This window comes from Bombus huntii, chromosome 5 (genome assembly GCF_024542735.1).
Source record: "Bombus huntii isolate Logan2020A chromosome 5, iyBomHunt1.1, whole genome shotgun sequence".
Classification (NCBI taxonomy): domain Eukaryota; kingdom Metazoa; phylum Arthropoda; class Insecta; order Hymenoptera; family Apidae; genus Bombus; species Bombus huntii.
The window spans coordinates 12,085,653-12,106,138 of NC_066242.1; the positions used below are offsets into that span (position 1 = coordinate 12,085,653).

General features: G+C 33.5%; 2 protein-coding genes across 3 annotated transcripts in view; one reads left to right on the top strand and one right to left on the bottom strand.

Moving 5' to 3' along the window:
• LOC126865882 (uncharacterized) overlaps positions 1-20,486 on the bottom strand; it is a 91,385-nt gene that overhangs the window by 11,823 nt on the left and 59,076 nt on the right. The window lies entirely within an intron of this gene.
• LOC126865876 (breast cancer type 1 susceptibility protein-like) lies at positions 649-17,137 on the top strand. Of its 2 annotated transcripts, none has more exons than XM_050618798.1 (7): positions 649-905; positions 2,292-2,506; positions 5,850-9,739; positions 10,744-10,808; positions 11,616-12,435; positions 13,124-13,241; positions 13,827-14,211. In XM_050618798.1, the coding sequence occupies exons 1-7, from the start codon at positions 823-825 to the stop codon at positions 13,928-13,930; spliced, it is 5,295 nt and encodes a 1,764-aa protein (XP_050474755.1). In that variant the 5' UTR covers positions 649-822; the 3' UTR covers positions 13,931-14,211. The 2 variants fall into 2 exon arrangements, with proteins under 2 accessions (XP_050474755.1, XP_050474754.1); XM_050618797.1 differs by having other exon boundaries at positions 650-905; positions 14,069-17,137.

Genomic DNA, 20,486 nt, shown 5'->3' on the forward strand with positions numbered 1-20,486 from the left:
TCAGTAAATTATAAAGAAATACCTTTGGCGATGTGATTTGCCGAAACTGTATTCTCGGCCAATTTCACAACACAGTTTTTGCAAAGATGTTTAATCAGCAGGAATCAATTTAAATGGAAATATTATTCGAAAGGATTCGATTACGTTCCCCAGCAAACCCGTTCAATTATGCAGCTTCTTACTATATGGTTTCCCGCCTTTATCGAGTATCGAAATTTGATACAACAACGCACTCTGTCGTTGAAAAGTATATACAGAGGATATATCGATAAATCGCATTCTGAATGAAAGAATAATACAAACTTTATTTTTTATAAACTGAATGCGACTGTATGTACTTCATGATTTGTATGATTACTCATTAATTACACGATATGATTAAATATTTTAGACTATGACTACAATGAAGTTTTAACGAACTTAATATCCAAAGTAACTATATATGTAGATAAATTTTGACAAACGTATGCAAATCTTTCATTTATCAGAACACGAATACGAATTCAGTAGATTAATCATAAAGTATTCATAGTCTGAAAAATACGAATTAAATACATTGAATATATTAATTATATAATAAAAAATTTTAATTCTATATATCGATTAATTGATCACAGCGCCATCACAAGCACGTGGTTAAAGTCAAAGTAAATCTTGAAGACCTGTTGACAATTTGATAACACAAGTAGTCTGTATTGTAACAATGGCAAGATCGAATGAAAAAGTTTTACGAGATCCCGCGCTTTTGATGTATTTAAACAAAATGAATTTAATCCAATTGTGATAGACATTCGCGATGTGACATTCGTAACAAAGGAAAAGATGATGAAAGAAGTGTTCGTTACTGCTGAAAAACTAGCAGAGGAAATTAGAAATATACAAAAATGTTTACAATGCACAATTTGGTAAGTTTTTAATTGTCATATCAAAATCTATGAAGTAACTTAAAAGCGAATAATTCATACATTTGAAACGCATAATGTGTAATACATGTTAGATCAATGTTCATGTTAAGATTCAATTCATTTTGAGAAGTTCTGTTATAGGTTATATACCTATAACTCAGTATTTTCAATGTTCTATGCTTTAAGTAACCTCAAATAAATAGAAGGAGATAAGTATATTTGTTTAGTTTCTTGACTTAACAAACCATTTCTTTTAATTCCATTTGTACCATAAGTATTGTTTTGTTAAAGACATATTGACTTTAATTTATTACGTGAAACTGTTCAACTCATCATTTAAATGGACTCTAATAAATTCACTGCCATTATTAATCTTTTATCATGCTTATTTATTATATTAATATAATAGTTTTCATTTTGTATCTATGGTGGAAGACTAGTTAGTAATTAGACTGAATGAAAGCGACTTAATATACATTTAATAAGATAGTTATATTTTATTTTTATATTCCTTTACGCTATGTATGTAATTTTAATATAGTTAGTTTGCTCACTTATGAAACCTTATCTATTACTGATTAAATTTTGTATTTTCTGATTCTAATATAATATTTGCATACTATATACAAAAAGATAAAAGAATGCGATATAATACATACAAGAAGATTAAGACTACAATTAAGGTTTCAACAAATGATATTTTATATAAAGTTAAGAACTGAAGTTCTTTAAATATTTGATCATACATTCTTCATATATCTTTATATACCTATAAAAGGTTACTTAAAAAAACTATTATTTAATTCTTTTATTTAAAAAGGCAATGTTCTTTGATTCCATGTATTTTATGACGTTAAATCATTCTCCATAAAGAAATTATTGTATTGAAATATTATTGAAAAATTATATTATATTGCAATTAATATTTTGTATACAGTAAGAACAAGAATTATTTGTTCTTATTTTCTAATGATGGATCTTTTTATTAAGTTTTAAATTTTATTTTCATAGTATCAAATTTTTGTGATCATATGAAAGTACTAGTAAATGATACAAAGTTTAATATACTTGGACCTGATTAATTACTATATAAATGCATACAATAGTGTGCAAATACATTTTGTGACCTTCGTATATCAAACATTATATATACTCAATTTATTAGAATCTGTTATCAAGTTTTATTGATCTTATAGCATTACATTTTTACTTCAGTGATTATTAGATATTTCATTTTGATTATGAATTGTTCAAAAATAAATAATTTTGTGAATTTAAAATATCCTAACATATACTGTTGTCTTTACTAAATTTATTTAATTATTTATTCTATTTGAAATACTCAAAGCTTGCTTATATAATGGATTATGTGCCTCTCTGTTCCAGCTTGAATACCATATCTGAGCCAGTGAAAACCCTTTGTGGGCATCGATTCTGTCGCCAGTGCATTCAAACGCTATTGCAAAGTAAAAATGCTCTCTGTCCACTCTGCAACCGTGCTATACAGCGTCGCAGCATTTCTAAGGACGAACACATGATATTATACATCGATGGACTGCAGAAACTAATCGAAGCGGTGCAATCGGATTCAGGCATCTGTAGTAAGTACTTTCGCCTTATTTAGGAGATAATAACAATATTTCGTAGATAATATCTGATGTTCGAAAACTACATTCTTTTATAAATAAGATTGTTATTACATATCGTCGTTGAAATAAAAAATGTACGATCAAAACACTCGACATAAAAATACTGATTGAGTAAAGAGAATGTTTTAATGTTAATTATTACAAGCGTATAATAGTATAACAATATTCAAAATTTGATGAAAAAGTATTTGAGCACATTTGTTGTAAATAATTTCTGATTGATGATATTGGAGAAAATATTTAGATGAAGACAAACTTATTTATAGTAGATGACTCATTTTGTTTGGCATTCAAGTATACTCGTTGGAAGAAGATGATAAAATGTTGAAGCAATAGAAGTGACACGTTCGTATATTTTTTGAAAGCGGAGAGAAATTTTATTTTTCACACCTTTCTGCAAAAAAACGAAAATCTATCTTTTATGAGGAATACCTTTGTAATAATTAGTTATATAAATAATCGTAAGTAAGATAATTCTACATGTAATTAATTATATAAATAATAGGCTTATATAATAATCACCTTAATACACTATAAACAGTCCTAATTGATCCAATAATAACGCTGCAATAATATATTGCTATATTTGAGCGATAAATTCGAGAATTTCGTACATTACAATATATCTTACATTGATTTTTATGGTGTAATTTATTTCTCAACCGTCCATGCAATACACAATATAACACACAAGATCAAATTTCTATTCATGAAAAAAATAAATATATTATCACGTACACAGTATTACACATAATATAATATGCAAAACAAATACCTTCTGTATGCAAAGTTCTATTATCATAAATGCAAATGAAATTTCTGTATAGTTGTTCTCATAACACAACTCTTTAGAAGTATTTCCTCTTTTTTTAAAGATCTTGTATAATAATAATGATTTAAAACGGAGCTTATCTATGACTGACTTATAATTTTTATGCTCAAAAAAGAAAAAAATTTCGGTTATGAAATTTCAAATATAATATTTACATCAATCGTCCTGTTAAATAGAAAACGGTAGGAAAAATTCGCGAGGAAGAAATATCGGGAAGACGATAAATTTCTCAACGCAGATCAATACGTTTAAATGGAACTAACGTTCCTCCGCGATAAACTTTTTTCCCTGCAGTCTTAAGTAAAACATGAAGTTTAAAGTACACGTGCTGGTACATGTGCCACAACATCATGTTCACTCGAGTTGCCTATCTGTTTCACCTGTAGTGTAGCCGAATGTTTTCAAAAATTTAGGTCCTAGTGTTCTTTGGTATAGCAACGCATCTCGATGGTATCCAAAACTTCAACGTTTTACGAGCACTCTGCGTTTACGTTCTGGTATACGATCGAACGTAGAGAATTTGCTGAGTTTTGTTGCTTTCAAATGTTATTCATAATGTTCATCTTTTGTTACTTTCCTCTAGATTCTCATAATGCTTTATTACTCGCATGATTTATGTAGAACATGGGAGATGATAGGAAAATGTTTTATTCAAGAATTGGCAATCGATTTGCATTCTTGTTTCGAACGTGGACTTAATTAAAAAATACTAGTTTTTTGAACAGGAATGTTTTTGAAAATAATAGTTTTCTATTTGTTTTCTTATTATCTTCTCATTTTATTACCCGTTTCTATTGAAATTATAAATAATAACCAATTTCTATTAATAATAATAAAAAACCAAATTTGCCACACCGATCAAATTCGATTCTGTAAAGCTGAAGAATGACTCTGAACACGTTTTTAAAATTTTATCTCTGTAACAAAAGTGTGCTTTTATCGGAACAATTAAAGCGCTTGATTAAATTCTTGATTAAATTCTTAATTTTATAAAGATATACGTACTTGCTGTTATTCGAGTAACTTTAATTTGAAAGTTACTCATATTTAATAATAAAAAAAGCAGCTCAGCATGCCCTGCTTCGCGAGACACAGGTCATAGGTCAATTTTCTAATATTCTTTGCTGTGACATGCTCTCAACTCTGACTTTTCTCAAATGCATTAACGTGCTTGCATTCTCTGCTACATGTACATACACGTACATGAGTTTCTGTAAAGCCAAACAAATCTCCTTGAATTTCACTATGAGTGGACTTTACAGGCTGGAAAGAGATTCCGAGGTACATATATTTCGAATGCATGACCTAGTAAGTTATTAATATTTCTAGAATATATTTTAATTTTGCAAATAAATTGCAAGATTGTTTAGTTCCCTAAAAAATTCAGAATTTTAATTTTCAGCCTTAATTTAATTAGGAAATTTACTTAAAATTGGTAAAATACAGAATAGCGTTAATATATTAGTCGCGATAATGAGGAAGAAGATAAATAAAGAATGTTTGCACTGCAAGATAAATTTATTATACGCAGTAATTAAATTATATGTGGACAACAATCAACGGAATATGTGAAGCTATCGAACGCCTCGACGCGTGACTTTCCGCACTTGATATTCGCTATCATAACAATTTCCTCTCTCTAAACAGGTTGTCATTTTTACAAGCGTTTCAAGGATTCGAGTGTTCAAAAGTACAAATTGATTTATTGCAAATATTAAAATTCCAATTTCCTCCTTTAAATCTTTTTTCTCGAGTAATTGATCCAAAATGATTATAATTTGATTTAGGAAATTAAGAATGGCAAAAAAATGTATTATCTCTCTTTTTTTTATTTTAATTATTTTGAATATCCCTCAGCATTGGAAAGTTAATTTCATAATAAAATTCTACGATCATTTTTTCATTGGATTTAAAACTTATTAATAATTTGAAATAATTTATCCCCCTACCTGAGACTTCGGCAAAAGGAAAATTTAAACTTCTGTCTTTACCTCCAGTCAAAATTAATGTTACATTCAATTCGTGATGAAGATGAGGGACATTTCTCTATAAATTCTAATAAAAATTTTAAAGCATTCTGCTTCATACTTTCATCAAGAGTTAATCGTTCTACCTAGAACCTCAATGAAAATTTGAAACGTTCTTTAGGTTTTAGTGCAAATTTAAAACGTGTTGTCCTGGTTAATTCCTCATTCTGGTTAAAGCTGGACAATACTTTGCTAGAGATTTTAATACAAATTTCGAACATTCTATATTAACAATATCTCGGAAAAGCTTTAAAATAGCGTACTTCACTACTTACTACAGCCTGTGAACCAAGACTCTCTTACCGATAAATATGAAGAAACTCTGTATCTCAAAATATTAACCACGAAAGCCAACATTTACGGTCCTAAATAGCCCAGGTGTTTCTCTAACATAAACTTTATCAAGGCCGTGATAAATCCAAAATACCTTTTTCAGTACTGTCTCATTTATCGAGACCACGCTGCACGCAACAAAGCGAATCGTCAAGTAATACCGAATTCAGTAGATGTGACAGAAAGGAGTTGATCAAACCGAGCTGTTCTTACGTGGACACCAGTCTACAAAAGGAAGCCATTCCCAAAAAAAAAAGAGGTCGACCTCGAAAAAACCTGACATCACAGAAAAACGAAACGGAATCTACGCAGAAGAAAGGCGGCGCTATCACAAAATACTTATCAAAATGTGGTTTGTCTGGCATAGGACAGTTAAATGAGTCGAATGATTCTCTAGACGAGAATCAGTTACAGAGCAAAGTAACAACCTGGCTGGAGAATCTGTCCAAGCAGGAAACGTTAGACAGTCCTTATAAAACTGAAATCGTACAGTCTCCAACATGTGATTTTAACGACACGTTAATTATGTCAGTTTCTCAAAACGATTCACAGATCAAGATCGACAATTTTGACAAAGACGTTGATACGAGGATGAAGGATGACGTTAGTCAACCTGTCAGACAGGTTCGAAGGACATCTTTGAGGAGCGAGAATAACGAAAGCGATTCGAACAATACGAGCGATCGCAGGACGTCTACGGAGACGAAGACTGCGATTGCTTCGTCAAAGCTGGACTTTGATACGATGAATTCGAAGCCGAGCACGTCGAGGATGACGAGATCGTTTGACGATAGTAAGGAAAAGAGCGAAGAGAAATTCATAGACGTTAACAGGACGTCACCCTGTGACATGTTGTCCAGCATGCAGAAGAATTGGTCCTCTGTAGAGAAGTTTGGCAAAGAGATGCGCACGAGGAAGAAGAGATTGAAATCCTTGAACGTGAGCATCGAGAACAAGGGAAAATCTCGGTCAGTGAATGAAGATACGGCGAACCTGAACAAAGAGGAAAATGCGAAGCCGAAAGTTATCGACGACATAGGTAATGGACGAACGAGGAAAAGAAAGGGGTCGGTGATGGCTGAAGACGTCGCGAATGTCGCCGTGGACGAAAGATTCGACGACGGGATGAAAAGTTCGGCAAAAAGTGATTTTGTTGACGCGAGAGATGCGTTGTCCCCGAGGGATAGAAAGGATAGATCGATGTCAGAGAAAGTTCAGTCGACCACTGAATCGTCCTTTATCACGCTAGAAGAGGGTAGGCAGGTACACATTCGATATTTGAACACCTGTCAGATGAACACGATTATCGGCGTAACATACGAGGATTCACGAGCTGGCATTGAAGCGGACCAAACGAATAATGGCGAGGAAACGATGCTCCCTACAAAGGGACACGTCGATCCATTCGATACGCCTTTCTACGATCGAGATAAGATATTTTCTCAAGCGTCGCTGGTTAAATCAAACAGTGATCAAGGTGGACCGAATCTGCTTGATGAATCGCGTAATGAGGAAAATTGTTCTCCGACACCAACGAAAAAGATTACGATGATCGATGAAGCTGATTCTACCTCAAACTTACAAACTTCAACGCCTCATCGCAGAAGATTGTCTCTGAAGAGAAAAAGTACAGAGTTTAAATTGAATAATTCTCCCAGTCCGATTGTTGATTCTCGTGTTGGTCTGCAGGCTGTTAGACGAGACTTGAGATTTGAGATTGAGCGTGAAAGTGATCAGGCTGATGGAAACGTTGGCGCAGATAAGAGAAGTCCGGAGGAAGCAATTGGAACACAGAAACGTAGAGCTTCTACAGATGATAAACTGGATGGTAAACGTGTCAGAGGCTTGACTGCCACTTCAACCGAGTTTGCAAACAGGAGGCTGGAGAACAGCGGGTGCAATGTGTCCCTGGTCACGTTCAGGAAACTAGGGAAAACTTTCAAGCGTAGCAGAAAACGAATTCCCTTCTTGTATCTGGGAACAACCAAACGGAAAGCGATGGTGGGCCATTATCCAGGGTTCCATTTACAAAGACCGTGTAATCCGATTGATATATTGGACACGCTGGATTATACAATTCAAGATGGCTTTGGTAACAACGCACTAATCGCGTTGAACGATACACAGATAATAGATGAGGACGAAGGCAAAGAAGCAGAACCTGTCGCGACAGTAAGTACTGTAACTGAAGCGATCGTCTTCAATAATCAGATAGATTATCGTGAAGAAAATCCGCCTCAAGAAATTCAGGAGAAAATTGTTTCAGTTGTTGAGATCCCTGACAGTGTTGAAAATAAATCTCCAGATATAGACGTACTCTTGGTATCTCTGAGTGCAAATAAAGAACCATATCTCTTACCATGTGACGAACAGTGTACTAAATCAAATAATACGTCGACCAAGAATACCGTAAAGATGATACCATCAGCAAATGACTCCCAGTTACAGTTCCTCTCTTTAAAATCCCCCCCGATCGACATTTCACAGACCCAGAAGCTGATCCACGAAACTGAACCTGACACAGAGACCAACAAAGTCTCTGTCTCTGGAGGTTTCTTACACATGTCAGATCAATCCGATTCTCCCCGTACGCCAGTGAGAAAAAGGAAGAGATTTGATAGTCAAGACAAGTTCTCTAATAGAATGAAAAGACAGTCTATAGTCAGCGACGAGGAGGACGTTTGCTCCAATCACAGTTTCTCGTCAGAGATCACGTGCATTAGGAACGACAACAAAGAAGTCCCATTCTTCCAGACCAATTTAGGCGAAAATTGTCAGTCCTCTGATCCTAGCAGCAAAGACACGGAAATCGTGCCGGTAAGCTCTAGCTCAAATATTGCAGCCAGCGAAGAAGGAAACAAGAAGAAGGTGTTTAAGAGAATTTTGCCAATCGCCAGTTCAAGCACTGATTCCCCGGACATTGTCTCTCAAGCCGTCTCTCCAACGACCAAGCGAAAACGAGACGTTTCTCCTGAAGTTAGCGACGGAGAGTGGAACGCGATCGTGCACAGCTGGGTCGACGAGAGGTGCAAAAAGAAAGGTAAGTTGGAGCAAACTCGTGATTCCTCTAATTTGATGAATGCGTCTCGCGCGGTTAAAGACAACGCTTCGTTGAAGTCTGGCTCGTCAGATCGTGACAAATCTACCAACAAACTGTCTACGCTGCAGTGTAGACAGCAGTTAGACTTCGCTGGTAGATACAGCGACGAAGGAACCAATTTCAGTGGATCCAAGTGGAGGAAGAGTTTGGAGCTTAAGAATTCGTCGATTGCTGTCGAGGACTCGCCTGATTTTGAATTGACGATAGATCGAATTAAAAATATACGAAACAAAACAACGGAACTCATACAGCCGGATACTTACGACGATATCATAGCAAATGCAGACTATGAAGAAGTCATTATAGAGGACGATAATGGAAAGAACAGAAAATCTAGAAGAGAATCGGTCGAGTGTTTGGAGATAGATAGTTACGAGAGAAAATCTAAATTAGCAAGATCGTGTGTTGAAAGTTCTTATTCGTCGAGTAAAGATGTTCTGTGCGTACATTCTAATGGATCTGATAAGGAGAATAATAACCAGCAAATATCTGGTGCATTGTGCGATAGTGACAATGAGAATGAAGAGATACTGCTTCCGGTATATGTAAATGTGGTTAATGAGAGTTCGAGGAAGAATAGATTACAAGAAAATTCATTCAAGTCATCCGGCAACGAATCGATATGTATTTCAAATAAATCATTGAGACAGGGATCAATGACTTCTTCTTCTCAAAAGCATCCAACGAATGCGAGTGTGAGCAATTCTACAATTAAGGATATGTCCGAACATGATTCTTTGATGGACATCACGCAACATGATCTGATGATTAAACAATTTGAGATGGATCTGTTTGAGAAAAATTATAAAAATTCTAACGTGCCTTTGGAAATGGAAAAGAAGATTCTACAGACGCCGAAGCGTAACAAGAAGTGCTCAAACGCAGATGGAAAGGTTGGTCTCTTCATCTTTTATGAAAGATTCATATACGTATGGATTTATATTGATTTGTACGTGAACGGGAAGTATATGAGTTTCGAAAATTGATGATTAACATAGAGTCATTAAAATTTTAGGTGAAAGTATAGAAAACGGTGATGTTAAAAGAGTTTCACATATTTTTCATAAAATTTGAGAAGTTCTAGTATCGGTAAATTATAATTTATAATTAATAAATAATAAATAATTTATAATTTTTCTGAAATTATAAGAAGTGTCAAATGATATATTTACTTGTAGGACAAATGAAAAATTTATAGTAATATTTAGTGCAATATTTCTAATTATTTGTAGTGCAATAATATTATTTTAGAATATGATACTTCAGGTCTTTTATTAATCTAAATTATTTATTTTTCTTTAATTATAAAGAGAAATTTAATAAAGGGAGTAGAAGAAGACCGTATATAGTCAGACGCTATAGTCATTCCGAATCTAATATTACTTTTAAAATTTGTGTGCATTTCAAAATAATTTTATTCAATTCGCAAATTATAATTATATACAAATTTAAAAAAAATGATTTAAGGAATATCTCAATAATCTACTGATCGTGAAGATATATAAATAAAAATGAATGACGATGATTCTCTATGGAAGATTCCTATAAAGAAACTGAAAAGACTGCTGTAAACTAATAAATTCTTCACAGAAAAATCTAAAAGTTGTCTAGAAGATTATGAAGCTTCTCTTTGCCAAATTCGAATAACTCTTTTAACCCCTCTTCAACCACCCGCCGCTTAATTATTCTAATTTAAAAAATGATTCGATATTTCCATTTGAGCGTCACTCGTTCGTAATTTTGAAATTTCACGTAATTCAAAACAATCATTTAGAAAGCTTCGTGCTTTAGTATTATTCACGGTGCTTAATTGATAACTTTTATCGTCCATCCGCTACTTAAAGATAAATAAGATCCTGCAGTCTGAAATACTCACTCTCTGCTTTGAAATATCCAGGACGTCGAACACTCGGGTGAAGAAGACGACATTGTCGAGAACACTCCTAACACAAAGACGAAAAAGTAAGTAACACGAGTCTCTCGTAACGTCCATTCTTCTTTCAGTTTTGAAAGGTACATTATGCATTTCAATAACAGCATTACACATTAACGTAATTTTTCTTACACCGTTCAAGTTTTTCTAATAAGTGTTATATTTATATAACAATTACTAGTTGGAATGAAGATGAAGAACTTTCCATTGAAGCAATTCAATTTTACCTGTTTGTTTACTGAGATTAAAATGTGCATAGAGTTTTACGTGTTTACTCTCTATCAATGCGTCATTCGTATTTTGCTATGATTCACAAAATAATTATTTTTTGGAACGAGGATCAAGAGACGCTCATCGAAGCTGCCTAATTTACCTTCTTGAAAACTATCTGTTGGTTAAAATTCAAACATGCAATAAAGTCTTCTATCTTTAATAACGTTTTACGACTGATAATATAAATATATATTTATGATAACAATAATTTGTAATAATATTACAAATATAATAAACAGAATAACTTCACGTGAAATTACTTTTGCAATTAGAAACACAGCTTCCTCAGTTCTATGTGATTTAACATCGCGTACAAAGGTCCATTAACTAGAAATTTCTGTTCAAAAGCGAAGAAAAGAAAAAAACGTATCGTCCATTTTATTTTATTTCCATTTTATTCGATTTTCACGAAGATCGCTTTTTATTTGGCATATTGCGCGCTATGAAAAGCCACACAGCACATCAATTCCTTAAACCCTTCTAAATCCTCCAATATCCGCTATCAAAAAATATTCTGCATATCAAATCGAGCAATTTTACGCAACCGGTATCACTTTCTTCAGTTTGGGAGCGATCAATTCGACGCAGAGAAGTGTGATATCGTCGTCCTCGGTTTCGAAGACCTTCGAAAAAACATTGCCTGCCAAAATTCTACAGTCGGCGACCGGAAGATGCCTCACCAATATCAGCACTCCAAATTCCACGATCAGCATTCCTCCTCTCTACCAGAGCACCCCGAAAATGCATCAGTCTACCTGCAATAACGCCACGAAGCTTGTTCCTCGCGCGAATGAACCCTCTAACAAGCAGACGAAGGATTCCATTCAGCGAAATATGAATCGAAGCGTTCAGGGAAACACTGTTCAACGTACAAATAACATTGAGGAAAGTGTTCAAATTATAAATAACAGTGAGGATAATATCGTTAAAATTACAAATAATGTTCGAGGCGTTGAGAAAAATATCGCTCAACGCGCACACTATACCAACAGACAGAAGTTCTGTTTTGTATGCAGCGGGCTGACAATTCATGAAATCGATCTAGTGAAGAAGTTAACGCAAATGCTGGACGGTAGATACCTGGCTCAGTTCGATAAGGATGTAACACACGTGATCGTGAAAGCTGACAAAAATAACGGAGCTAGCAACACGTTGAAATACCTGCAGGGTATAGTCCATAGGAAATGGATCGTGAGTTATCAGTGGGTAGTGGATTCGGTAAAGGAGCGAAGATTAGTGAACGAGGAACCGTACGAAGTGGTAGATTCGAAGACTCTCGAAGAAGGCCCTCGAAAATCGCGATGCAGAGAGAAGGGTTTATTCGAGGGATTCTGCTTTCTATGTATTGAACCGTACATCAACGTTTCTATAGAACAGTATCAGGTGAGCATGTTTTTCAGAATATTTCTTCCATTTCGTCCTTTTATAGCGCGAGAACGAATAAAGAATGTTACATTTGTATTTCTCTACAGAATCGTCTGTTGCGAACGAAACGTTTCAAGCGAAATTTAATCAGCGAAGATATCTTCAAAATTTCGACACGGTCTTTGTCTCTATTTAGTGGAATATTTTCATAAAGAATAAGCATTCTATTAAATAACAATTTTATCTTTGTTTTAAATTTCTCCAATGTAATCGTGATAGTCGTGTCTCGTTATCTCGGTGTTAGTGAAATTAAACGACGTTTCGTATAAAACGTGCAATATATTCACAAATGGTGAACGTTTGAATTCTTGCGTGAGCAACTGTGCCACGAAAGCTCACAAATTTTTCATATTCAACTTGCGGAAAAAATAGTAGAAAATAGAAAAGAAAGGTATAACGAGGAAAATAAAGAAACTAAGGTAAAACTATATCAAATTTGAAGCAGAGAGTATCGTTATGCGAGAATATTCCGCGTTTAAATCACGCTTATAAATTTTAAAGGTTTCGCGTATTATTATGGTTGAATAGTTCGCATCGAAACCCCAATTCAAGAAAGGCGTTTATTTATGTTCCTCCGACCATCCAATCTTGCTATGCCGTTTCAAGTTGAATATACGCCAAGTTTTACTGATATTGTCTCTTTTAGGACTTGCTACGGGCTACGGGTGCCATCGTGGTCGACTCGTTATGCGCTCTAGCCGCTGAGAAGAATTTGATGAAGATCATTTTGATTCAGGCCGACCTTCATGAATTCCAAATTATTGGTAAGATTATCACATTTATCAAAATTAAGAGTGAAATGCCGGGTAAACGTATTCTCAATGGAATTAAATACTGTTAATTAAAAAGGTAAGAATATGCAAAAAGAATGATTTCAATGAATCTTGAAATTATGTTGGAGACAACATTGAATTGATAATTGTTTTTATTAATCATTATTGTAGATGTATATGAATAGTTGTGTAAAAAAATAATCTCACGTCTTAAGATAATCTGATTATCTTATATATAAATCTTGGATATAATCTGATATACAAAGTTGAGAATTATATCTGATTGATTATATTTAATGTTTTTGTTTTTTTTTTTTTTGTGTGTGAAATTTGTCAAAAGAAGAAAGATGTCCTTCCTGTATGATTAATCTACTTGAAATATTTAAATGTCAGATCAGTTTGTAAGTTCTTGATTCGTCGTTATTTTGCACAACTCTTTCTCCATCTTGCACAACTTTTTCTTCATTTCGTTGATAGTTTTTTCAACTTCATCGTCATAAAGGGATTTCTGGAAATCATTTTTTAACAAGCGCAGGAAAATAATTAACTAACCAAAATGCTTTTCTAATTTTACAGTAACTTCAATGTTCCACGAAATATCTGTATTTCATTTTTATCTACTAAAACAAGTTCGGATTGAAATAACCGTTCGCAACAGCAAAGTATCAACAACACACTAATAACATGCAAATTTCAACTATCGTCTCCCACAACGTACAACTTCCTGGGAAATGTATCAACTGAACTAAACTACCCTTCGCCACAAAACTGTCCCGACGTATTAATTATTTCTTTTTCATTTCTTTTCCTTCTCGTAGAATGGTACAAACAGACTCGTGCCATAGCAATCGTCGACGAATGGATAGTCGAGTGTATCAGTCAGTACAAACTGATATCGTTCTATCCATATCTGCAGGAGTTGTCGCGACAGGACGTTCTCGCGCTTGGTTATCCGGAATATCTTGTCGAAGAAGAGACTGGCTGGGATTCTGATAGCACGTGCGATTTGTAGACATGACATTCAGCGGGGCTCCATTGCTTTTAGCATAATTTCATGTCGAGCATTACTCACTTCCGCTCATTTCCATGAATTTAAACCCCTTATCAGTGCCACATCGTTTGAATAATTTGCGCATATTATACCTATGATTTAGTTTAGAAAATTTGTATATTTTTTAGTTATTATATATATTTAGGGAAAATAGTCTATAACAAAGGGAATATTTGTTTTTGCAACAGATTTTGTTCTCGTAACATTGTTTAAGGGTGAATTAAGTTACCATATATGTGGATTTTTGATGGAAGTGATTACGTTTAATGAGGAATTTTTTGTATGTATCGCTGATAGTAATATTTATGGCAGGATATAAGACATTTTGTTATCATTTTTACCACTGTGATTACATATATGAATATTTGATCTCCTAACAAGATCAAAATATATCATGGTAACAGTAAGTTTAACAAAGATATTCTGTTCTCGTTAAATTAATTTAGATTTCCACAACAAAACTTTCATTTAACTTTTTCATCGCATCCATCAATGTTCCACACACTTCGCTAACGAAAACAATCATAATGTAATTACTAACAAAATTATTTTCTTATATTACCAGTTGAAAAAATTATCGATACTTATTAAAAATTTGTTCAATTAGTATGTTAACTTTTGTATTGCATTGATTTTGAACAATTTATTTTACCATCAACATACAAATCAATATTCCAAATTCTGTTTCATACTGCAATAAATACGAAGATCAATTAAAACTAAATAATCAGATCTAGAAATAATCAGTAGTAAGTTCAAGCTTTATCCACAGCAACACAAAAGCATTTCAAATCATATAAGTAACTATAGACATGTTCTTCTATTTTATTATTATTATATATATATATATGTGTGTATATATTATATATATTATTTTATTTTTATATGCACCAAAAAGATATCAGCAAAATAACACCAGCTAAGAATAAAATCTAAATTCATAAGAAAGATAATAAATTCGTGTCTTATCCGCAATACACAATAACAGAAGAGTGCCTCGTAGATCATAATATTTATATTAATATTAATCGTAAATATATTTTTCTACATACATATATCAAAACAATCACCCAAATATGATCAATTTAAAATAAAATCTACATTTGTACAAAAATAATAATTAGGAATACTAATCTCGCGCTTCATCCACGAAACGTAGCAATAGAAAAGAGCAATTCTCCGCGAGACATGTTCTTATTTGGATTGTTTTATATTACAACGCGAACTCGAACATTCGCACTCCTCAAAGATAGGGCAGCGGCTCTTTTCTTAAATATTTACAATATTCGCAAACAATACTTATTATCATTTTTCGTTTTACCAATCACCGAACGATCGATATAACTGATTTTTGAAAGCATCTTCAACGCGACGCACGACTTTATATAGTCTCAGCAATATATTTTCTTCTTTCTAAATATCAAGCGACACGCAAAAATATCCAAGTAGAATCAAAAGAAAGCGCACCTATAAGAAAATAATTATTAGGAATGATAAATTCACGCTTCATCTGCCAAACACAACGACACGAAAGAACTCCATAAATCAGTCCACATCCCCTCACAATGCTCATAGTCAGCAAGCCCGAATGCTGTGCGTTGAAATTTTGTAATTACATGAAACACATAAGATGTATCTAGTTGCGAATACACAGCCCTGTTTAGGGCGAGGCATGTGATAGTGCTTGGAACGTGCAATATCATGATCATGGGTGGATTTAGGTACTGCGTGTTGCGAAGAGCATTCAGGCCACTCACGTATTCACAGATACAGGCAAAGAATATTGATTTGCCCAGGACCACCTGTAGGCAACTCTCGTCTAACATTTCTCACGTATACACATACATAGACACGCGCGTACACCATGTCAGTGGTTATGAATCTAGTCCAATTGCCAGCAACCAAGGAGAAATAATCACTGTGTCCGTTATGCTCTCTATTTCGATGCACTCTAACTGCACAGAAAGATAATCATTGCGATCGATAGTCGTTTGTATTTTCTATTTCTTCTCCTTTCCTGGCTCTTTTCTCTGTTTATTCCTCATACTTTTTGTACTTCTTTTCGTCGTTAATTATTCATTGCGTTTCACGTTTATAGATAGAATCACCCTGAATTTTTCAATTCTTATGATGGTTCATAAATATTGGCACATTTACTGATTTTATACAAAACGTAATAATAGGTGTAAGCTATCAAAGGAACTGTTAATTGACGAAAATTATGTAGTACAAATGTCCAGGATAGCTGGCAAAATTTGTTAAAAATCTCGTGCGCGACTTGCAGAAAAATAACGAGATCGCGTACCATAAATATGAATTTAGTTCACAGCAATTCTTGGGACGCATAAATTAATTTAAGAAGATTTATAATGGAAGAAATTTTCTTTTTTTATTTTTTACTTTTTCCCTGAGGGTTCTATTCTCTACGGTTGCCAGTAGCGGTATAGCTAAACCACCGTGTTGAGTGTTATAACGCGATGCAGCAAGCACCAGACCATCGCTATTTTTCAGAAATAGAATTTTAGCCTTATCCATGTGCCAGAACTCAGGTGGTACGAGAGTAATTTTACGGGTTTGGAATACTCTGTACTTTTAACTTGCACGCGCCACTTCTTCGCTCAATAGCCGAGACACTGTTATAAATCTTGGAGTTTCCAGACGGCCATACGACGGCCAAGCTAACAGTTCCCGCGACAATAACTCGTACCCTCTGGAATATTCCGCAGGGATTGTACATTTCACCACCTCGACGCATACCTCCACACAGCTATACAGCTCTGAGATCTCCCTTCCAAAGGCACGAAGTGCAATGGAGCGAAGGGTACGAGACATAAGAAACACACTTGAAAAGGTCAAGTTATATCATCACGTCGCTATCTTTACACTCATACACACACATACGTACACCTATTTTGAGAGAAAATACGTTCAAAAATCAGAATGAATCGATCGTAATCAATCTGTCTCCTGCAGTTGTGCGTCGCGAGAGTGAACACGATTGGTTATACCTTTCGCTCGATTTTACAAATTGGATGAAACATACGAATAATATGCGTATTGGGTTAGGAAGTTCGTTCCGATTTACATTTCGATTTATAATTATCTCGATCTTTCACTCAACTTGAATATTTCATCCTTTCAAAACCTTTGAGGTTTTTCAGCGAAGAACTTTTCAATATGATCTTTTATGTTGATCAAATTCCTTAAAAATCTGAACGAACTTTTCGGTAAGCCAATATAACGAGAAAAGCTCGTGCAACATTCCACAATGACGTATGTAAGGTTAAATATGTGATAATCGATTTCTTGATAAGTTCATGATCATCATTGATCTGTAACCATGACGACCTAGATTAGTTCATGATATAGGTGCTTGTTCTAATTCTAACAATACGACGTTAACTAAGTTAATATGTTACCGAGGTGCTTTTTGTAAGTTTAGTCTTTAAGCTTCTGTTTTTATGGTAAGAAGAACCTACGTGTATAATTTTGTTTAAAACGTATCGGTACGGTATCGAACAAACTGAAATTATTAATTTTATCTGTTCAAACGTGTTCTGCGAACTTCTAAGAGTAATAAAGATTTATGTATTGTTTAGATTTTTCAGCGTTGTATACAACATTTTGTTTCACGTTTTTTGAAAACATTCCAAAAGTTTCCAGTTAACTGTTCAGTTAATGGTTGTTCAGAAACTTCGTGAAGAATGCTTGCAACGTTTCTTGTTACGTTTTTGATGTCAGAATAATAAGTAATACAGTATGAACATTTCTTATGCAAAGTATTTTTTTATCTTGGTGCCATTTACATAAACTCTTTAGTTTTAAGAGACTCCCATTAGTTTTGTATTACTTGCGCTATATTCTATACTGTACACGCTACGTCTTTGCTTAAAGGACACAAAACTTCTTTAAAGAAAATAGAAGAAATAAAAAGTATTTTGTATATACGTTTGTTCTTTTATATTCTATGAAATAAGAATAAACAATTTTTTTAAATAACATGTTTGTTCCTTTATACTGTATGAAATAGAAAATATCCCAATAATTAAATCAAAGTATTCCTTGCACATGTTTACTACCACATACTGTCTGCTCTTCGAGTATCTATGGTTCATAAAATTGATTTCCTCGCAAGAAAGGTTATAACGTAAATGATAGAAAAATGGATCGTCTCTTACCACGTGTTGCTTTCTTATGTTAAAAACGAGTCTAAAGAAGAGTATGTTACCATTAAAATATATGTTCTTCTCATGGCAATAATAACTGAAATGTACTTCTCTGCACGATATTCGATCATATCTTTTGTTTATCTCGTTTTCTAAGAATAAAAAATTCTCTCAGTAGTTTAGGAACGTCTATTCTAGAAATTCTAGAATTTCAAACGTATATAAAGCGAATTTAAAATGCGTATAAAGTGAATATTCTTCGGTATTAATAAAACTGCATTTTATTTAATCACATTTAATACAGAGGCTGTGTAATAGAAATTCTGTTATTACGATTCATTTTTATCGAGCAAGCTATTGAAAATGAATCGATGAAAGAGTTTACGTGCATCTGTATATTTTAGATTATTTCGAAATAATTTTATATGTTCGATTTTTCGAATGTTAATAGCATTCACTAACGCAGTAAAGATCGAATCTCATTTCGTACATGTAGTTGTACTTTCAGATTGCAAGCTTCTGTGAACTTCTTTCGATTACTCGAACGTTTAAAATTCTCAGTATCGTCCGTTATGTTATCCTACTGGAATATTAATGATCGTTTCGTACGAAGCCTGCTCAATATCGCCATAATGTTGCTCGAAATGGTTGTCGAATTATTCACCGAATGGAAGGCAGCTATTCTACCATCGTAGTACGGAATACGATGAATGTTTGCGAATCACTCGCGATTGTGCATAGTATTGGATGTCCCTATTGTACGACGTACCGTGTACACGAGTACAGCGTACACGAATCAAGTCTATTTATATTCTAAAGAGTACAATCTTGATACTGCACAAAGTGTCAACAGTTACGTCTTTTAAAATGCCAAGTTACGGAGTTGCGAAGGAAACTCTATTGACATCATCTTCGTCCCTCATTTCATAACTCGTGACTATGTAAGTTTAATACTAAATTAACTTTACGTAAATACGTTAGCAAAATCAGTGATATAATTAATATTTGTACGAGGAGTTTCTATAAGAATATGCAAATTTTATGTCGTATTTTATATCAGTGAATTCAAAGACAACAGTTAATTTTTAGTCATAACTTGACCTCTAATCATCAATAACTTGGAAACTATAAGCAGTCAAACATACAAATCTTCGTATATCTTATGAGAACGCCATTTTTATTCAAATGAAACATATAACGTCGTGTAACATTCATTTCTTAACTGTAATAGGTCATTGTTACTAATAACTGAAAGATATGCATTGTAATTCCATTTCCGAGTTTAATTTCCTTCTATTATTATCAAATTTCTAAGTAAAAAGAGATTTAATCACCGAGAAGTGTTCTAAAGTTGGGATATAGAAGTTTCTGATATTGTAGCTGACATATTGTAAATAGCTTAACGGTCCATATTCGAAAGAATGAATTGCTAGAATCCGAAAAAATTGTATTTTCAAGTCCAGTATATAGTTGAAAAATAGACTTGTAGAAAATTGAGAGGAGATTCGTATCATGGAAGAATCAAGTCACGTAGAAGGTATCCCAGAATGAGATCATACATACACCACAAACTTTATCTACGATAGAAGGCTATAAATATACGTACAAGTTGACCATACATACCAACATACTATCGTAATATTCTTGAAGACTATATCCAATCTTATAACTTTTGTTCGTCGTTTCTTTTCACGTAATTCGTCCATCTCCTCTATATTTCATAACCAAGTATTATTTGTATCAGTAATTATTAGCGTATTAATAATAGTAAGTATTAGTAATAATAGACAATAAGCATTAAATTTATAATTTTAAGTTTCACACTACAATCTTATTTTGTATTACGAATTATCTTCTATTTATTGTAATAAATAATAGATCACTCCTGGATAACTAACTTTTTCTCCTATGATTAAAATATAAAAACATCCAACATCCACACATCTAACTTCTTTTTACACCCTACAAAAATTACACGATAATAACTACAGTATTTTCTCCAATAACAAAGATTATATG